We start from the raw sequence: 18,958 nt of genomic DNA, 5'->3' as shown, positions 1-18,958 counted from the left end.
TAAAAGTTTGGGGTACTACACGTATACTCATATTAATGAGTATACATATAGAATATAATGCAACGTTGGCAATGTTTTGGTACAATTTAGACAGAGTGCAGGAGTTTGTTTGCAATTTCTGATCAACGAAAAAACTGTCTAACATTGGGTGTGTAGGACTTTTGTCAAAGGTTGTAAAATTGTTCAGATTTTTAGTAGAATTATATCAAAGTTTATGATTCAGGTTTTGTGACAACCATAAACATTGAGATATATACATTGAGTGTCACCATTTGGCTAAAAGACATCGAGATATGGTGCTTGGTCTATCCTGTCCCACTCTGGTCTGCAGTTGGGTTTCACCTGCAGGGTGCAAGGGGCTCGGACTTTAACTAAGCATGAACTGACCATCATTTGTACAGTATGAGGAGAAATAAAGAGAGAGATGGAGAGACAGAAAGAAGAGAGACTGTGGAGGGTGGCGGTAGCAGGCAGGGGGTAAGGCTCTCACACAGTGTGACTGGCTCCATGCTAACTCAAACCAGCTTCGGCCTGCTAACCATATACATCTGTGTGCTTGTGTGAGTGCAGCCAATATGACCAGCTGAAATGCCTGAGAAGTTTTAAAGAAACAGTGCTGCCCTAATGTGTTTGCTGGAAAGTGTGGGATGGAAAGCAACTATTTTCCCTTTCAGCTCCTAACTTCGTTTCTTCACCCTGCCTTGTGTCGTCTCTCTGTCTCACGTACACGCTCAGCACCTGCACAAGGTATCTGGGTACTCCACCCTGACCCTCATGCCTCCTGGGATGCGGGTCAAGTGAACAATAAAAGGGATCAGGTATCTCCAACAACTGATCACAGGCACGCACACATGCACACAGAAGGAGCGAGCCCACAGCTGTACAACAATGCTCTCATGTAGCACGTTAGCGACAAGCGGCAAGCTTCCCTCCCAGGCGAGGGCACTAGGGACGCGGCTGTGAAAAATAACTGGAAAGACCTCTCTGTCAGCGAAGAGCTATGACTTTTGGCTCTGCTTCTAGGACAAAGAAGGAGGGAGGGAGAAAGAGGGAGCGATAGAGATGGAAGAAAAAAGGAATGAAAAGAAAAAGGGAGCTCCATAAAGTGCATTAGCTAAGCTCTCTGTGGCATTTCTCAAAGCCTGACTCATCGCCATCAGCTCCTAACTGGTCCCAGCGCCTGTTTTCATGTGTATCAGGGGTATGTGCACACTTGTGGGGTCTGCTGTCTGTCATGTGACGCTGACAAATGGATGACACTCAATCGTGCTTGTGGTTTGCGAGGAGAGGAGCAAGATGGAGGAGAGGAAGAAAGATGGAAAATGAGAGCGGTGGGAGAAAGGGAGTAGAAGAAGAGGAGGAAAAGATAGCACATGAGGACAAAAGAGAAGCACGAGCACTTTGGGGAATGGAGGAAGAATTGCCCTTTGTTTTTCCTCCTCACCTGTGCTTTCATTTTCAAGAAAATTAAGCAATTTAATCTCCAACTTCATCACCTTCCTGTTTTACTGTGACAAGGAAAACATGACTCAATAAAAAGTAAAGGATCCAAGGTGAAAGCATGCTAAATGAACGGATAAATCCCCATAAACAAATAGAATAAAAACAAGGTGGTAAGAGGAAAAAAGCCCCCACAGATGCTACAAAAGACAACACCAAAATGTTTGGATAGGTGATGGCATCAAAAGGCAAAAAAACTCACGCTGCTTCAACAATGAAATGCAGAGCGACTTTGTGGACTCGCACAATGTTTGTTCGAGGTTTTACATCCAAATGAGCTGCAGTCATACCCCCTCAGGGGCTCTCACTTTTGTCCAGAAAGTTAATTTCCTATTCAGCGGCGGGGAATAGGAAATTGACTTTGACATGTGAGTGACACACGAATTCTGTTTTGTGGCTTTATTAAATTTTTCATCGGATCAATCATTTTATACAAACAGTGCATAAAATGTACCGTGTTAGTCTTTGAATTTATTTTTCTTTAGCAGTCAAACAAACTAAATTAAATCGCACCAAAGTGTTTTAACCTGTGATATAGCAGGTGTACTTTGGAAATTCCTCCAAGGCTGCAGCCACGTTTGACCTCTGCTGTAAATATTTAATAGTTACGTCAACAAACTTCATAAAAACACTGCAAAAACTCTTCTCTTAGCAAGCGTATTCATCTGATATCTGACAAGTCCACATAAAACTCATATTTCAGATTCAAAAGGCAAACAATAAAGCCCACACTGCTTTTAATAATCAGAAAAATCTACCAAAATTTACCTGTTGAGTGTCTTGAAATGAGTTCTCATTTTCAGTCTACAAGAAAAATTTGATTTTTTTTAATTTATGAGCAATGCAGGCCCTATTTTTTGCCCCTTATATCTTGATTAAGTTGTTTATTTGGACATGACAGATAGCTGTGGCTTAAAAGAAGTGAAATGAAACATTTTGACCACAATAAGACACTCAAATGTGAGTTTTTGCAGTGTGTATAAACACAGCCTTGGCGTATGAGCGTCTATTTGTGCAAAAAAAGGCTGAATAAGAAGAAGAAACAAGCACGACAGAGGAAAAACACTGCTTCTGTGTGTATGTGGTTTTATGAATGTGTTTGCATGTATATCCCCATGCTTTGGGTGTGTATCTCTGCTACCATGTCTGTGACAGGGTGCTGTATTCTTTCAGCAGTAGTAATGGTCCCCAGCTGCTTTTTGCCCACTGGAGCCAAGCAGCCAGGCCCACTTAACTAGCAGCCCACAGGAAAATACCACCGAGGCCCTGAATGAAGCACACAGGCCCTTCCAACCCAATCAGCCTGCTATAAAACTCGCCCCTCACATGCTTTAGACATGGCGTAGAGTCCGCTTTCCAGTGATTAGGAAACAGAGCCTGAACATTTATGTTCTTATTTACTATTACTCCACAATTTCTCCACTTTAATACGTGATTCTTGCTTTTAAAGGCTGTGAGAGGATGCATTCCTTTTCCTCACGCTCAAACACAAAGTGAGAAAGCTGTTAGCATCACAGGAGAGAACCTAGAAGTGTTGCATCATTTGCTGCCAGTTTTGAAAGCGATCTAATGAGTGTTAGCTTACTAAAAGGAAGAGGGGAGTGTTGAAAAATAAAAATACAGCCTATCATTATGTCTTGCTCCTTTTCCAAACTCCTTTGAAAAAGGTTTGTAGTGTTTTGGATAGAAGGAAGTGGATATATGGTATGATTACAGCTCCAAGCTAGCTTAGCTTAGCACAAAGACTGGAAAACGGAGAAACCGACTGAAATCTTTAATTAAGATGACCACTAAATCTATTTTCTATCAATTTTCATACTAAGCTAGCTAGCCAGCTGCTGTTGCTAACTTCATATTTAGCATAGCCGACAGACAAGAGAGTAACATGACTGAATATTACTGATGGAAACCTGCACCAGCTCATTTCTCTCCACTTTTATACTCAGCTAAGCTAGCCAAACCGCTGGCATTAGCTTCATAATTATTATAGAGGTATGAGAGCTACATAAATTCCTCTTTGGAGGCACTCAGATAAAAATGCACATTCACCTCCTGTTTATTTCACTCATTTTATTCTTATGATAACCTATAGAAACAAGAAAGTGGCACAACTAAAAAATAATTTTCTTTGAAACACCATCACAGACTTATATCTCTGTAATTAAGATGACAACTATATACGTTTTCTCTGTTCCTGTACTCAGATTAGCCGGCTGTTGTTCATATTTAGCATAATAGATAAGAAAAGATACATGGCTGAAATCCTTTATTTGAACCCATAACAGAAACAGGTCACATCCTTGCTTACTAGGGGGACCTTTTAAAGCAAACCCTTCTTCATTTGTTAGACTAAGCTAAGCTTGCCAACTGTGGTGCTAGCTTCATGATTAGCATACAGATATGCGAGTAACATAAATCTAATCCTTTCTAGGGAAACTCTCAGCTTAATACGTATCCACCTACACTTTATTTTGCTCCCTTTTTCTGTGATAAAGTTTCATTTCCCTTTATTTCCCAAATATTATAAGCTAGTAAGGTAAGGTAGCCAAATGTAAGTGCTAGCCTTAAATGAAGCGTAAACATAGCCTAGCTAAAATGGTTCATGGAATACCATAACAGACATAGCCTGACACATTTACATTTACAAGATTACCTCTTAAGCTTTTTTTTCGCTCATTTTTTTCCACTTAGCTAAGCTAGCTAGCGGCCACTGCTAGCCTTATTAGCATAGTAAACAGAGAAGAGAGTGACATGGTTAAAAGTTTTCTATGGAACAGACATGACCTACAACCTTGCTTGTTGAGGTAGCCTTTAAAACCTAAGCTAAGCTAGCCAACTGCTGGTGTTAGCTTCATAATTTGACTACAGACATAAGAGTTATATCTTGTCTATTGAAGCCTTCAGTTGAATGTGCAACCACACATTCACATTTTATTGAACTTCTTTTTCTGGGGGGGGGGGGGGGGTAAAGAATATGTATGGTCTTCATTTTTGTATTATATTGACTTATTAATCTTATTTTCTTAGGGTAACAATGCTTGCTGTTCCACAATATGGAGTTTATTTCTCAGAGTAAAAAGAGAAAAAATACTTGTTATCCACGTAAAACCAGCATAGATATATTAACATACAAGATAAAAAGTCAAGCCCTCAAAGAGCACTTAAAAGTATGTAATGTATGTCCTCTTAGGGCTTCCATACTTTCTAATGTATTTCCAAAAACATCGAACTTAAAATCATTTACTGTCAGGCTCATGGTGAACTTCAAACCAAATTTTTCACTTAGGCCTGAAAAAAAATGCAGACGAAACTTGTTTAATTCTCTAGAGACACATGGAATAAGTTCACGTGTGATCACGTCAATTTTAACACCTTTTTATCTTAAATGTGCCATGAGACAACAGTGTCGGTATTTGTTTAACTTTTTAATCTACCAATCTTTTAATCTGTCTTTCATCAGTAGATCCCCTTGTGATCTAGTGACGGCCAGCAGTGCGACATTATTAGCATTGCAACGGTCATGTCTCCAGGTGTATTCTGTTCTTTCTCTTTTTATTGGATTCTATACGTACTCAGGTGTGTCAAACCGTCTCCAACATTTAACCTTGAATGCTCCACACACACCCATTCACCCATACACGAATACAGATATGAGCATAGACCCATCTCTCATCATACACACCCAAGACATATTTATGGAGTGACAATTGTGTCTGTTTGTATGATTGGGTTGACTTGATTGGCCTCAGGCCTCCCCCTGTGGGTTTCATGTGGCCTCTCCCTCCGTCTCTCTCTCTCCCTCTCTGTCGTTTCTTTCTGTCTCTTTCTCGTTTTTCTCTCTGTCTTTCTGGCTGTTATCACGCTGATACATTTCCTGCTCCTGGCACGGCTCCTGCATAGCTTATGGTTAAAGAAAGCTTTCATCTATCCAGTGCCTTTAGGACACACACACATACAAAGACACTCACACCCACACTCACATACTAACACTGGTACAGGCCAGTGCTGCCCCACCAGACCACAGGCCCAGACAAGCTCCGCTGGCACCAATCACCCCGATAACATCTTAGGCTTTATTTCATTTTGGCTCGCTCTGTTCTGCTCGGGGAGAGACAGACATGGAGAAGAGGGCTTTATGGAAAAGTATGAATTACGCCAGTATACAGAAAGAGAGCAGCCCCCTTAACCTTGAGCAGTTAACTCCCCTGTCTGCAATGCCATCTATGGACATGACGGTGCAAGCCCTCTTTCATGGCAGAGCGAGAGCGGAGCAGACGTTTCCTCGTAGATGAGAGAACAGGTTTTGTGAGTTAAAGCGAAGGAAGAGAAATTAAGAAAACAAACTGTTTACTTGAAATGTGAAACAAATCATCTTCTCATTAAATCAGATTTCTTTTTCTTTAATTCATCATAAATCAAACCATGCAAGCAGGCCTCACAAACAGAGAGAAATATGAATGTGTCTTTCCAAATTAAAAGGCAAGGTGCTGTGGATTAGCCACAAAAGGCCCTCGCTGTTAACAGTTTTCACAGGAAATGGAAGTACTTTCTGCCAAAATTAAAATAGTCCCTATGAAAATTGTTCACAGAGTGTTCTTTGGATTATACACGAGCAAAGGCGCTGTTTCTGGAAAGTGCTTTTGCTATTAAAATTCCTTTTTTGAGAGTTTGAACCCTAGAATGAAATTCCATTAAACTCCCTTGTACTAGAATAGAGGCATAGTAATCTAAAGTTCATTTTTTAATGCTTTTTCTGTTTCTTGGATTTATAGTGTGTATGAAACACACTATATCATGTGTCATATATGCACAGCTCACCCCTGGTTTATATCTAAGTGACAAACCCACATAAAGATAGCTTATCATGTGTGTGTCTGTGTCCGGTGTGTTCTCTCTCTCTCTCTCTGTAATTGCTGGAGACAAATAAGTGGATGAAATAAGGGGAATCGTAAGTGTACCATGAAAGGCTTTCAATATTTCTTGTGGTAGAGCAGCCTGTAAAAGGAAAAATAGGACCATAAATGCTGTCTCCTCATTTTCTTCTCCCACAATCCTGCCCCAATCAAAGCGGGGCGTTAATAAGATAAGAGGAAAAGGAGCAACAACAGTGAAGCAAGTAGGATTACCCCTGTCTGACTGGCTAACAAGCGTCATCTCTTCGCCCCTTTTCATAACTCCTAATGGTAGCTCTCTTTCTTTAGAAAGCAAACACTTTTCTATAGAGAACAAGAGTGAATGCCCCGGTCAGAAAATCTCCTTTTTTACTTCTGAAAGAGGGCATATTATACATTATGGCGCACTGCACAATACCTGAACACACATGTTTTTATCTGCATGTCTGCAGAGTATTTCTATAAGGACAGTTTGCAGAGGTGAACATGTTGCTCAGCAGGTCCTTATGTCAGCTCTTGCATGTGTGTTTGTACATATACATTCAAGCTGTAATTAGAGTAAGTTTTTAAGGTTTTGCACCTTAACTCAGCACTGATGAAAGCACACCTGTAATCGAATGTCACAGCAAGAGAGAAGAAGCTTGAATAACTACAGAGCAGCAGTCAAATTACCTTGATTATAGCTATTTATGCAAAGAACATAAACACATTCACAGATTTCCACTGACACAAGACAACTTATGGTCCGCAGCAGCGCGACCATGAACTTCACATCAGCACTTCACTCAAAGCGGCGTGTTTGTGCGGAATACCGAAGCAAGCGCCATCATAGCTCTCCATGCGTAGCAGGGCCAGGGTGTGAGGTTTCTAATGCCTCTTAAGTAAGGCTGTTAAGGAGCAAAGAGTCCACACATCTGGAAGACACAGTCAGTCGGCACATGCTGAAAGTTAGCGGTGGCGCTCGCAGTCCAAATTAGTGGCGAGTTTTATTCCCCCGCTGTGGTAGGAAAATATCAAATCTGCTGCCATATGAGTGCCATAAAGCTGGCTGTGGAGCGTTTGATGCCTTCATGTGGGAGCCTTTAAGCTGTGTGAGTGCGTGCATGTGTCTGAATGCGCACGACAGTGCTAGGCCTTAATGTGAGATATATGCATTCCTGCATGCACACACATTTAGTGATTGCACGTCTCCTATCAGTGAGTTTTCCTGCATGAAAAAATAAATGTGCATAGCTATGTTTATGTATTGTGTGTGATTGTGTGTATGAGTCAGGTGGAAGCATGCACATGCAGCTGTGCCATTTAGCAGCCTGCTTATAGACCTGGTTGACCCTGCTGGATGTAGCAGACAGACACACACATGAGCAGAGTCAGACGGCCCCTGGGGTGGTCCTGTCTGAGGCACAGTGTTATGAGCCAACAACTCTAGGGGCCCATACACAGGCAGGAACACGTATACTGTAATTGTACACACACGCACATGCTCACAAAGTGTGCATGAACCCAAAAGATGCACAGAAACTAGCATGTTAATGAGAGAAATTATTCAGAAATCAGGCTAAATTTACTTTCAATTTGTATTTCTGAAAGATGCATGTACTAAAATTGGTAAATCTGTGCAAAACATGCAGCATTCTCTGAAAATTTTGATGTTTATAACTTTAAAGTTGCATGTACAAATCAAGTTAAGATCCATCAATTGATTCAACAAAGGCCTGAAACACTGATGTAAATTTGACTGCATAGTTTCTTATAATTAGCAGGTGTGTATAGCTAGCATATGTGCAATGCATGAATGCATCAAAATTAGGGTTGTCAGAAATTAGGAATTGATTGCAATTAATTAAGGGCTATAGTTAGTGCATTATTTATCAAATCAAATGCTGTATTGTACCTCAAAGCACACTTTGGCTAAGCCACTACATAGTCTCCCTGCAGCCGCAGTGATGTAAAATCAGTCCACCACTGCACCTTGATGTTTCGTTTCACACTAAAAAGTCAGACAGCTCAGATTAGTCAAAAGTCATCCACACCTTAAGCAATCAAATGTTTCCTTTTTTACCATTTTCTTATTTGCTTTTCTACCCATAGCAAGCTCATTTTTAATGGTTAAATTTATGCACCGATCTCAAGTCTACCTGAAGTTCCTTTTTTCAAAATAAAAGCTGGTCTGTATCCAAACAGGGAGACGTTAACCTGAGTTTAGAAAAACAGTTGAATCTCAAATGGAACAAAATGGGGAGATTAATTGTGATTTACTACAGAAATTCTAAGATTAATCACATGTTTGACAGTCCTAAAAAATTTTTTAAAAGTCTTGCATTAAAATGCATAAATCATCCTCTTTTCAATTTCTAAACGACGATATTGTTCATGATACCTTGTAATCTGCTATCTGTGTAGGCATCTTTAAAAGATATTCTTTAACTATCAGTGCCATCAGTTTATCTTGCTCATCTCCTGTTTCTTCTCCACGGCTGCAGCTCCAAAAAAAAAAAAAAAAAAAAGAAACACATGAGAAGGAGATCCTGCATCATGAATGAGTTTGTGTTAATCAAAAACAAAATGTTGTGTATTTGAGTGAAGGAAGAAGTGTGCTCGCCTTTCTATCCACAGAGGAATAAGGAAATATTTGCAACACACACTCACACACACAAATGAATAAACAGAAAAATAGACACACATGCCTACCAGCAGACACAAGACAAATTCCCTGGCAAGCATTCAAAACACTCATGTTAGTGCTCACACACACACATGTGAACACACACCTCCTACACAACTGCCACCATGTAACCCCTAATCACAACCCCAGAGCTTGGACATCAAATGAAGCAAGTTTTAAAAAAAATCATCAGGAGTAATTAACGCATTTTCATATGCAAATGTGATTAATGCAAAACTACAAAGTCATTATGCAAATCGACTTTTCCTTGAGCCTCTGTACAAATATTCGCAGCTCAAATCAGGGATCAGTCTCGCCATCTTTCTTTTTTTATCTCTCACCCTTCTCCCTCTCCCTCTATCTCTCTCTCGTCTCTCTCCTGGAGTAGAGATAATGCCTAAGTAGCATGTGAAGTTATTTCTAACTCACACACTGTGCATGTGTGTGCATATGTGTGTGTGTGTTTTCATGCGATGGGCCGGGGCTATGGCATTACGCCGCCTGCCTACTGATTACTGGCTGCTTGGCACTGGAGCGAGACAGGGAAGCCGGCGAACAGGGGAAGGTATGAATATGCAAAAGCCTGATTGCTTTTCATGATTAAAGCCTATTTAATATGGAAATGAGAGCAAGCCAGGTGATTAAAGGAGCATTGGGTGGTGGGGCAAAAAAGGGAGGAAAAAAAAGATGGGGGGGAGAAACAGAGAGAGGGGAGAGGAGAGGAGAGGGGCACCTTCAAATCCTCAGCGGTGGTGAGGTGTGGAAACTGGAATGTCACAGATATTTAGTGACAAGTGTCGAACATGAAGGTTTGACCTCTTTGGGTGTAAAAGTCGATTCACTTTTTAGTTGTTTATGCTGCGTGTTTCCATGCAGAAACCTAAACTAGTCATTAGGATAATAATGCTTCATGCTGATTGGCTCAGGAGCAAAACAGATTATACCAACATATGAAACAGTGCACTTTAGCACAATTTCACAGCAAAAGGGTGCAAAAGTCGTTTTATTTTGTTGTCGTTACATGTTTTCATGCAAAAACCTAAACTAGTTGTAATCATTAACATAGAATGCTTGATGCTGATTGGCATAGAGACAGAAACTGACTATATCACATACTAAAAAAACAGCACACTTTAGCACCCTTTCATGGGTTGCAAAAGTATTTTCATTTTTAAATGATTTACACTGCATGTTTTCATGTAGACACCACCATTAGTCATTAATGCTAAGATAAAAACGCTAGATGATGATTGGCCCAGGACCAAAAACCCACCATATCACAATAAAAACATATCAGTGCACTTAAGATCACTTTCACACCTGTGAAGAGATGCAAAAGTTGATTCAATGTTTAGTATTTTATACGGCATGATTTTATGGACGAACCCCCACAATTCATTAAGATTAAAAATGCTCAAAGCTGATTGGCTCAGGAACTATAAAATGGATTATATCACATTAAAAACAGTGCACTTTAGCACACTTTCACGCCTGCAAATAGCACAGAAGTCAGTCAATTTTTTTGTAGTTTACACTGCATGTTTTATGCAGGAACCTAATTGGCTCAAAAACAAAAACAGATCATATCATTAAAAAAAAAAAAAAAAAAAAAAAAAAAAAAAAATGTGCACAAAAGCACACTTTAACGCCTGCAAAGAGGTGTAATAGTTGGTTCATCTTTTAGTGATTTATATAGCATGTTAATGCAGAAACAATCACTGCTCTTTAAGATAATAATCCTTGTGGCTGATTTGGTCAAGAACCAAAAAAACTGATCATATCCCATAAAATAACAGCAGATATTAGCTCACTTTTGCACCTGCAAAAGGATACACAATTTGATGCTGATTGGCAGATCAGATCACGTAATAAAATCAGTGCACTCTAAATCATTTTCACACCTGCAAAAAGGGGCAAAGTTCATCCATTTTTTTGTCTGTCCACCATGCTGTCATGCAGAAACCTCTACTAGTCATTAACATTAGGAAAAAAAAAACTTGGCGCTGATGTGCTCAGAAACAGAAACAGTCATATCACATTAAAATGTATTTTAAATTGAACTTTCGATCATTTTCACACCTGCAAAATTGTGCAAAAGTCTTTTCAGCCATTTATACCACCTGAAAATGCAGAAACAACTAGTCACTGACATTAAGATAAAATAGCTTAGTGCTGATTGGCTTAGAGACAAAAAGAGGGTATTTCCCATCAAACTGAATATCAGTGCTTTTTGGATCACTTTCACACCTTAAAAAGGGTGTAGAGTTGATTTACTTTTTGGCCGTTGACAATGCACGTTTTCATGCAGAAACCACCACCAGTCATAATCATTCAGATAATATTCCTTGATGCTGATTGGCCAAGGAACAAAATCAGATCATACTTTAAAAAACACATCTCACTTCGACACACTTTCACGCCTGCAAAAATGTTGCACATTTAGGTGTGACGGTTTTCAAGGAGTTGGTGTCTCTTTGTAATTCTTTGATCATAAATCGAGTGTCATCCTGGTTCAGCTCATGCAGCAGTATCAGTCAGCGCTGGGCAGTTAATCAGGTTTCCGTCACTATTTTGGTTCCCACAAACATGGAAACAAAAAGCTTGATAATAAACGATGCCTGTGCCACATGGCGTGTTATGCTCAATTTGTACATAGTTTTGTCTTGTAGTGACTGTTTCAGTGTTTGGCCTTTTTGTTTATTCCGTTATTATACATCATAACTTTACAAATCAATGCTTTCTACTCATTTATTTTTATCTATTGCTTCGTTTCAACATGTTGAGAGGGTTTAAGTTGAATAAATGAATGTGATTCAGAGGTTGTACAATTAATGAGTAATCAAGTTTAATAATAATGATCCCAATCCTAATCACAATCGTTGATAATAATTTCTGCCTTAATCGAGCAGCCCTAGAATGAAGCTCAAATGAGGCCTACAGGAAGCTCCCTCCCATAAACAATGCAAGGATCTCCAGCCTCATAGAGGGATGAAGGAGCGGTGGCAGGGAGATCAGAGGTGGACGGAGAAAAAAGATGTTTGTCGCTGTCGCTCAAATGCTCTCATGAAATATTTAGCGTGTGATCTCTATACAAAGTGTTTGAGAGTGAGAAAGAAAGAGACAGACACAGGGAGAAGGGAGACGAGTTGTCATGATGCGACTTCGCCCAGATGTGCTGGATGTGTTTAAGTGCTCCGAGGGGGCCGCCAGCCGTCCTGGGAGGGGTTCAAAGCAGGGCCAGGGTCGTCTTAGCATGGTAACGCTCCCCTAGCGACAACCTCTCGCTTGCCTGGTGACACGCGTCATTCTTCACAGACGCTGCACGCATACACAAATTCATACAAGGTACGGCACATAGGCATGCACAGACGTATTAACATACTGTGACAAAGCCCACACATAAACACGCAGAGTGCATGCATCAGCAAGAGAAACTCAAGGAAAATAAAATAGGGCACAGAAGGGCCATTTTTCATCTACCCCGAACGTGCATAGCAGAGTGTGTGTTTGCGTGTGTGTGTGTTTGCACCTTTTGGGGTTGAATCTGCTAGCCTTGCAGCATGTTTGCAGTTTAAGCGAGGATACTGACAGACAAAGAGGCCAGACAGGATGTTATAAAACCCGAGCAGGTGAGAAAAAACAATCCAGGAGAGGAGAGGGTTAAGCGTTATGCATACAGCAATACAGGGCAGGTATTTCATGCACGCCACACTGCATTATGGGTACATTTCAGTACTTATATGCATGCAGGTGTGAGCTATGTATGATGTTTATTCTCATTTTGTCCTGCTGCTTTGTGTGTTCTTCTCAGTGCCACATGCTTGTAAGGAAATGTGATGATATTTCCTTATGGGTGTGTGGGTGTCTAAGAGTGTGTGTGCTGCTAACACATTGGACTTAATTAGACCTAATAATGTAATCTAATTTGGTTGAAACTTGAGACTGCCTTGAGTGGCAATCTAATGTGTTGAACAAAGTGCTCCTCCTCTCTTTCATTTGGGGCTTGGAGTGCTTTCATGTCCTGTTCTCTTAGTGATAAGACTGTCAGTGAGTCTGTCTGTATGTGCGTGTCTGTCTAAATGACTGCTCTAACAGGCTGACTCACTCGCTAACTGCTTAAATGTTTTTCCTCTGACCACCCAACAGACAAAGTGCTGTGTAAAAATTCATAGAGTCGTCTTTTCATTGCATGAGCAGTCAAGCGAGTTCCACGTTTATCTCTGCTGCAACGAGGTGGATTTAACGTTCATTAAATGTCCAATTTATGTATGAAAAAGGACACAAAACACAAGTGAGGTTTTTACTGAGCATGTTTCACTGATGTGCCGTCTCACTTTTGTCCTGTTAATTCAAAGCATTTCTTTATTTTGAATTTTAAAGATTCAATTCCAGGAATTTCTCTAAAATTCCCATCACTTTTATTTCCAAATATTAGCCTTGACTGCGCTGTCACATATTGTTTGTGATATTCTTTAGTACATTTCTCCCACTGCAGAAAACACTGACTGGACACAGATGCTGGCCTCACATATGGACATTCAGCATCTGTACTGATTTCTGATGAAAGATATCACACCAGCTTTCCCTCTGAAATAAACAACCAGATGATGTTTTATCCGCAGAATCTGTCTCTGAAATATTTGTCGCTCTAAGACAGAGGTTCCTAAAGTGGGGGCTGGGTCCCCTGGGGGGGCCATTAGACAATCAGGAGAGGTCGAGGGATGCTTTTGAAAAATACAAGGCGGAATTTATAATTTATCCATTATTGTACAAAATATCCTTAAAATGATTTCAATGTGAAATAAAACCACAGTTATTAATAGAGATCTGTGCTTAAATGTAAGGAATGTATACAAAAACTCCTTAAAATGTAAATTTGTACCTAATGCTTTATGCAAAATGGAGGGACAGTGAAGGCCCCAGTCTATGGAACTGTTATTTTGAGGGTCACAAGCTGGAAAAAATGGGAACCCTTGCTTTAAGAGACCTTGAAGGCGACATTTTAAGAGCAAGCCGAGAGTCTGACAGATTAAAAAAAAAAAAAAAAAAAAACACTGTAAAAATTTTTACTTATATTTAACCAGGAGAAAACAGCTAATCTAGATTAAAAATCTCTTTTACAAGAGTGTCATTGCCAAGGCCTTTGCCTCTAATGCAGTGGCTCCCAACCTTTATCACTGGAGCCTCCCTGCTTATTTCTAATAAAGGCTGAGCCCCACATAAAAAGTGACGCATTGCTGTCATTCATTGATAAAGCTCTAAGAAAAGAGGCCTATGCCTTATTTTCTTACCCAAACATCCCTATAAAAAACTATTAAATTAGTGTTTATCATTAATTTAGTTTAGGTTTTCTAGTGCAAATATAATTTTGACAACCTCAGGGCAGACACAGCCCCTGAGATTTTTGGGGTCCCACACTGGAAAACCGACCAAGTTAAAAATACTCAAAATATTTGTTGAAACTGATTACGTCAACTTTTTTAAGTAGTGGAAACAGATTTTTCAGTAGGCCAATGTTCTGATAGATAATTGCCACTGCAATCCCAGATGAGTTAATAGAACTCAAAACATTAGATGCTACTGATTACGTAATTTTTAAAAATAATACTCACTGAAAAACAGAATTTGTTTAGTAGCAGGTACTTAGCTATATTAAGTTACATCAGCTTATTTTGCTTGTACATTTATGTTGGGTTTGCTTAAATGACACTGTAGAAACTTTCCTACACTCAAAAATTCTACTTAAATCCAACTCAAAACAACAAGTTTGTAAAGCTACAAGTTCATCCCCTGCAATTTTCCCTCATTTCTATCACAGACCTCATTCTTAAACATTTACAACACTCAAGGTAGTGACAATAACTGAAAGGTACACACTTCACCAGGTAGTCTTCTTCCATCATGTTTAGTACCATCCATTGCATATTGTGGTTGCTCCCCACAGGTGGGAATTTTCTTAACTGAGACAGTAACTTCACTTATGGTGCAAAAGTGTCCAGTGGTCAAAGGGTTTTCTCGGCAAACTCTAACTTAAGTGCAGTTAAAAGAAAACTTTAAGTGTCTGGGTGCATCCTTTTAATTTAGATAAATAGAACTGAGATAGCTAATTGGATTTTAATGTTACCACGACTCATTTTTTTAAACAACCTCCAACTTTTCAGTCTTACAGTGAAAAACTGGGAGCACTTTAACCCAGAAAGTGTACTTCTACAGAGTTCAGGTATTTATCCTTGTCATGTTAAGGATGGTTACCCCCAGTCAGGACTGCTCTAACTGAGCGGGTAACTTCACTCATGGTGCAAAAGTGTCTTATGCTCAAAGGTGTTCTTGGAAAACTATGCAGATTAAGAGATGATTGTAAAATAACTTGAGAACAATGACAAAAATACTTATGAGTACTGTTTACTTAAAACTAAAAATATGTTATATCAGCTTAGAAAAACAGAGTTAAAGCTATTTTGGAATTTTAAGTCAACAAAACTCAATTTTTCACTGCAGGTTGGGAACTGATGCCCTGGACTGACTGACTGGACGGCTGAAGGGAGACAGGAAACATGGGTTGTGAGTGGGGGAAGTCATGCACCAAACAGCACCAGGGGTCATCAACTACATTTGTACACAGGCCAGATTCAGTTTTGACAGATGCTGTGGAGGAAAGACTTTCAAAGTAACTAAATGAGCATATTATTGTATTTGTATTTCCTTCAACATTAACAATGAGATCAGCTCCTACCGACTATACTGCAGCCAGCCACAAGGAAGGGATTGAGATATTTTGGCTTTATATTTCTGGGGTTGCCATGTTGTCCATCACTGGGCACTGGCACCCTCCAGGAGCCTGAAGTGGAAAGTTGACACAAAAACTGCAGATTTAATCAGAACTTAAATGATGAGCATGTGTTTATCGTGCATCATGTCACTGTTTCAATATTGTTCATTTTAAGGGTTGATTTAATAGCTATATGGATATAAAGAAAAAAGATATCATACAAAAGTTTACTTTTTCCGACAGTCTTTGTGGGACCTTACACTGGTACAAAGGGATACAGCCTCTGCATTTCAACCCAGCTAAAACTGTCATTTGTTAATTTGATGTCATTTAGGCTGGTAATTTGATACAAATTTAAATTCATTCATTTGACTGATTTTTGTAAAAATATGCACATGAAATGCTTAATTGTAGTTTGTCCATGTCTATGTGTTCCTGTAAAGCGTCCTTGGGTTTCTTGAAAGGAGCTATATAAATTCAAGATATTATTATTATTATTATTATTAATTTCAGAAAAACTCATGGTCATTAACGGAGTTTACAATGAAATAAAAGTAATGTGTGAAAAAAAAGCAAATGTAAGTTTGCAGCAATAATATTGGGATCTACTAGTCTGATAAAAAAACGATGCATTATTTGATTTAGTATGTCCACTAAATCAGGGGCAGAGTTCAGCCCTTATTTATGAGGGTGCAAAGGCATTCTTTCCCAAGCTTTTCTTCTAAATAGACAGTTGAAACATAGTATTTTTAAGCAATTTTAAATGCATAGTTATGATATGCCTGCATATTAACAAATCATTTGGGCATACATGATGTGATTCCTTTTTCTATCCATTACAGCCAACATCACTGGATATTATTGTCCTTATAGTGTCCTTATTACCTTTCTAAAAGATCAACGCTTTTCTCTTCTGATGCCTGAAAAAGGGCAGCAATCATCAGATGTACATTTTTTATTAACTGAATGTGGTGTAATTAAGTGCAAAAATTATTAGCATGTCAAAAAGGGTCGTAAAAGCAAAATGGGGTGTTCAAGACATATTTATTTATGAAAATGCTGAAAATGTAGTATGCAATATAATATTGAAAGTATTCACATAATGCAGTGTATATATAAGCTCTAAAGAAGAATGAAAATGATTCCTTTTCAGTTTTGCTACAAGGGCATAAATTCTATGCTGTGGTCAACAGGGTCCATTCATTTATTATTAGCAGTTTATTTTTTGTATTTATCAACCACAACACTCTAAAACAACATACTTTTTACCAATCTAAAAGATTCAGGGCTTAAGCCCCATAAACCAGCCCCTTGCTCCGCCTATGTACTCAATGTAAAAGTCTGTACTTGAAGATCAGTCTAATTCTATTTTATAGCCTCTATAACAATACATTACTACATAAATAAAACTTAAATGCTGTTGTGATTTTTTGTGCACTTCTTATGCAGTGTTAAGAAAGCCATATTAGTGATTGCGTCCCTGTGTTCAACATTGTACTTCAGCCAGGTCAGAGGCAGAGGGGATCCCCAGTCTCTGGCACTGTTATTCTGGGGGAAGTGGTCTTTAAGTTTGGGACCTCCTGCTTTAGAGTACTACATTTGTATCTAGCTGATCTGTCAACACAGTGTCTCTTTCATTCACAGCCACCAGAGACCTTCTAGCGAAGGCGACCACAGTAACCACTGCTCCTTGTAGCCACTTTGTATAATGTCATCTTAATTACATATTTAGATTTGGGTTGACTTTCTTATTAGGTATCTTTTTTTAAAACTTTACACTGAATCAGTTTTTAAGATGGAAAACTTTAGATAGATTACATAAGCACAACGTCACATTTTAACATCTTTTTCAGAATTATAAGTTACAATGACTGATTATTATAATGACTCAAATCTAAAGCCATAAGTCTCTCCAAATGTTTTATTTTAGATCCACTAAAATACATTAATGCTTTATTAAAGTTTATTCCACCATAAAACCCCACTTTAAGACACTGTGGTGACCACTCTCTGCGTGTAATCCCTTTATGTGTAACTACAGTGGCTACCTTTCACAATAAAAGCCCTTCCCTCCTCTAACCGAGTCCGTCTCAGTCTACTGGAGTCTGTGTAATCCTGGATAGCCGATCCCAGCTCTTGGGCGTGATGGCGACTGTCTCCTGTGATAACTTTGAACTGGTTTCCCCGCAGCGCTGGCAGTCTACAGTAACCCCCTCCACCACCTCCCTTACCACCCTCCTCACCCCCCCTCTACAGCCAGATGAACGGCCTTGCTGCTTTATTAATCCCCTTCTCCTCACCACGCACACAGATGAATTTTAATCAGCTTTCTTAACCTCTTTTTTTTTCTTCATATGCTGCAGGATTTCTTTACAAACGTTCAGACACGTGACACACACTCACACGGGCCAAAGAAGAAAACACACACATATATACATACACACACACACACACACTGGGGGCGGCTCCTCTATCACCTTCCTCCTCGCCTTTCACAATTGGTTTCAGCTGAAGAAGTCCTTCAGGCCTGCCAGTGTGAGTTTGTTTGTTTGTTTGGGGTGATTTTGTGTCTGCGTATGCGTGTGTGTTAGCGTGTGTGATGCTTTACTTTTACCGGAGCAGAATAGACGCACACAGCTCTCACTCAGTCTAATGAAATCATCCCGGGCTACATTAATCCCTCCTGAAGGCCACTGTCAAAATAACAAGCAGCTGGGATTCTTTAAAGAGAGCTATCTGTCTTGGACAGGTGAGAGACGTCTGTGTGTTGACATGAGAGCTCTCTTCAAAAATGAAACAACTTTAGAGCTCTTTGCATTCTCTTTTAAGTGTTTAGTGCAGAGGTGCCCAAACTATGGGGCTGGGACCAAAAGCAGCCCGTGGTCCATAAAATGAAATTAGGCCCATATGAGAACAAGAAGCTCATGCTGACTGTACTGTACTGAGTTTCAGCACTAGGCAGTGCTAACATGCTAATTCTGTAAACAAACATTTTGTCAAGAATTTATTTTGTTTTTCATGGCTACATTTGTCACATTTTTAACGCCTTCTTAAAATAGTTTTCCCGCTCATTTTTTCTTTTTTTACCAATTTTTTTGCCCAATTTTAACCCCTTTGCATCACTTTTTCCTG

At 39.4% G+C, this 18,958-nt stretch overlaps 1 protein-coding gene across 2 annotated transcripts in view; it reads right to left on the bottom strand.

The window, feature by feature from the left end:
* Positions 1-18,958, bottom strand: part of bcl11bb (BAF chromatin remodeling complex subunit BCL11B b) — a 48,278-nt gene that overhangs the window by 13,475 nt on the left and 15,845 nt on the right. Inside the window, exon 4 of one of the 2 annotated variants that reach the window (XM_041804420.1) lies at positions 15,791-15,895. The exons of the other annotated variant lie outside the window; for it this stretch is intronic. Coding sequence (XP_041660354.1) covers positions 15,791-15,895 — 105 coding nt within the window. The remainder of the gene's footprint in view (positions 1-15,790; positions 15,896-18,958) is intronic. 2 annotated transcript variants of the gene reach the window in all.

This window comes from Cheilinus undulatus, linkage group 14 (assembly GCF_018320785.1).
Source record: "Cheilinus undulatus linkage group 14, ASM1832078v1, whole genome shotgun sequence".
Classification (NCBI taxonomy): Eukaryota; Metazoa; Chordata; class Actinopteri; order Labriformes; family Labridae; genus Cheilinus; species Cheilinus undulatus.
This window is presented reverse-complemented; position numbering and strand designations above follow the sequence as displayed.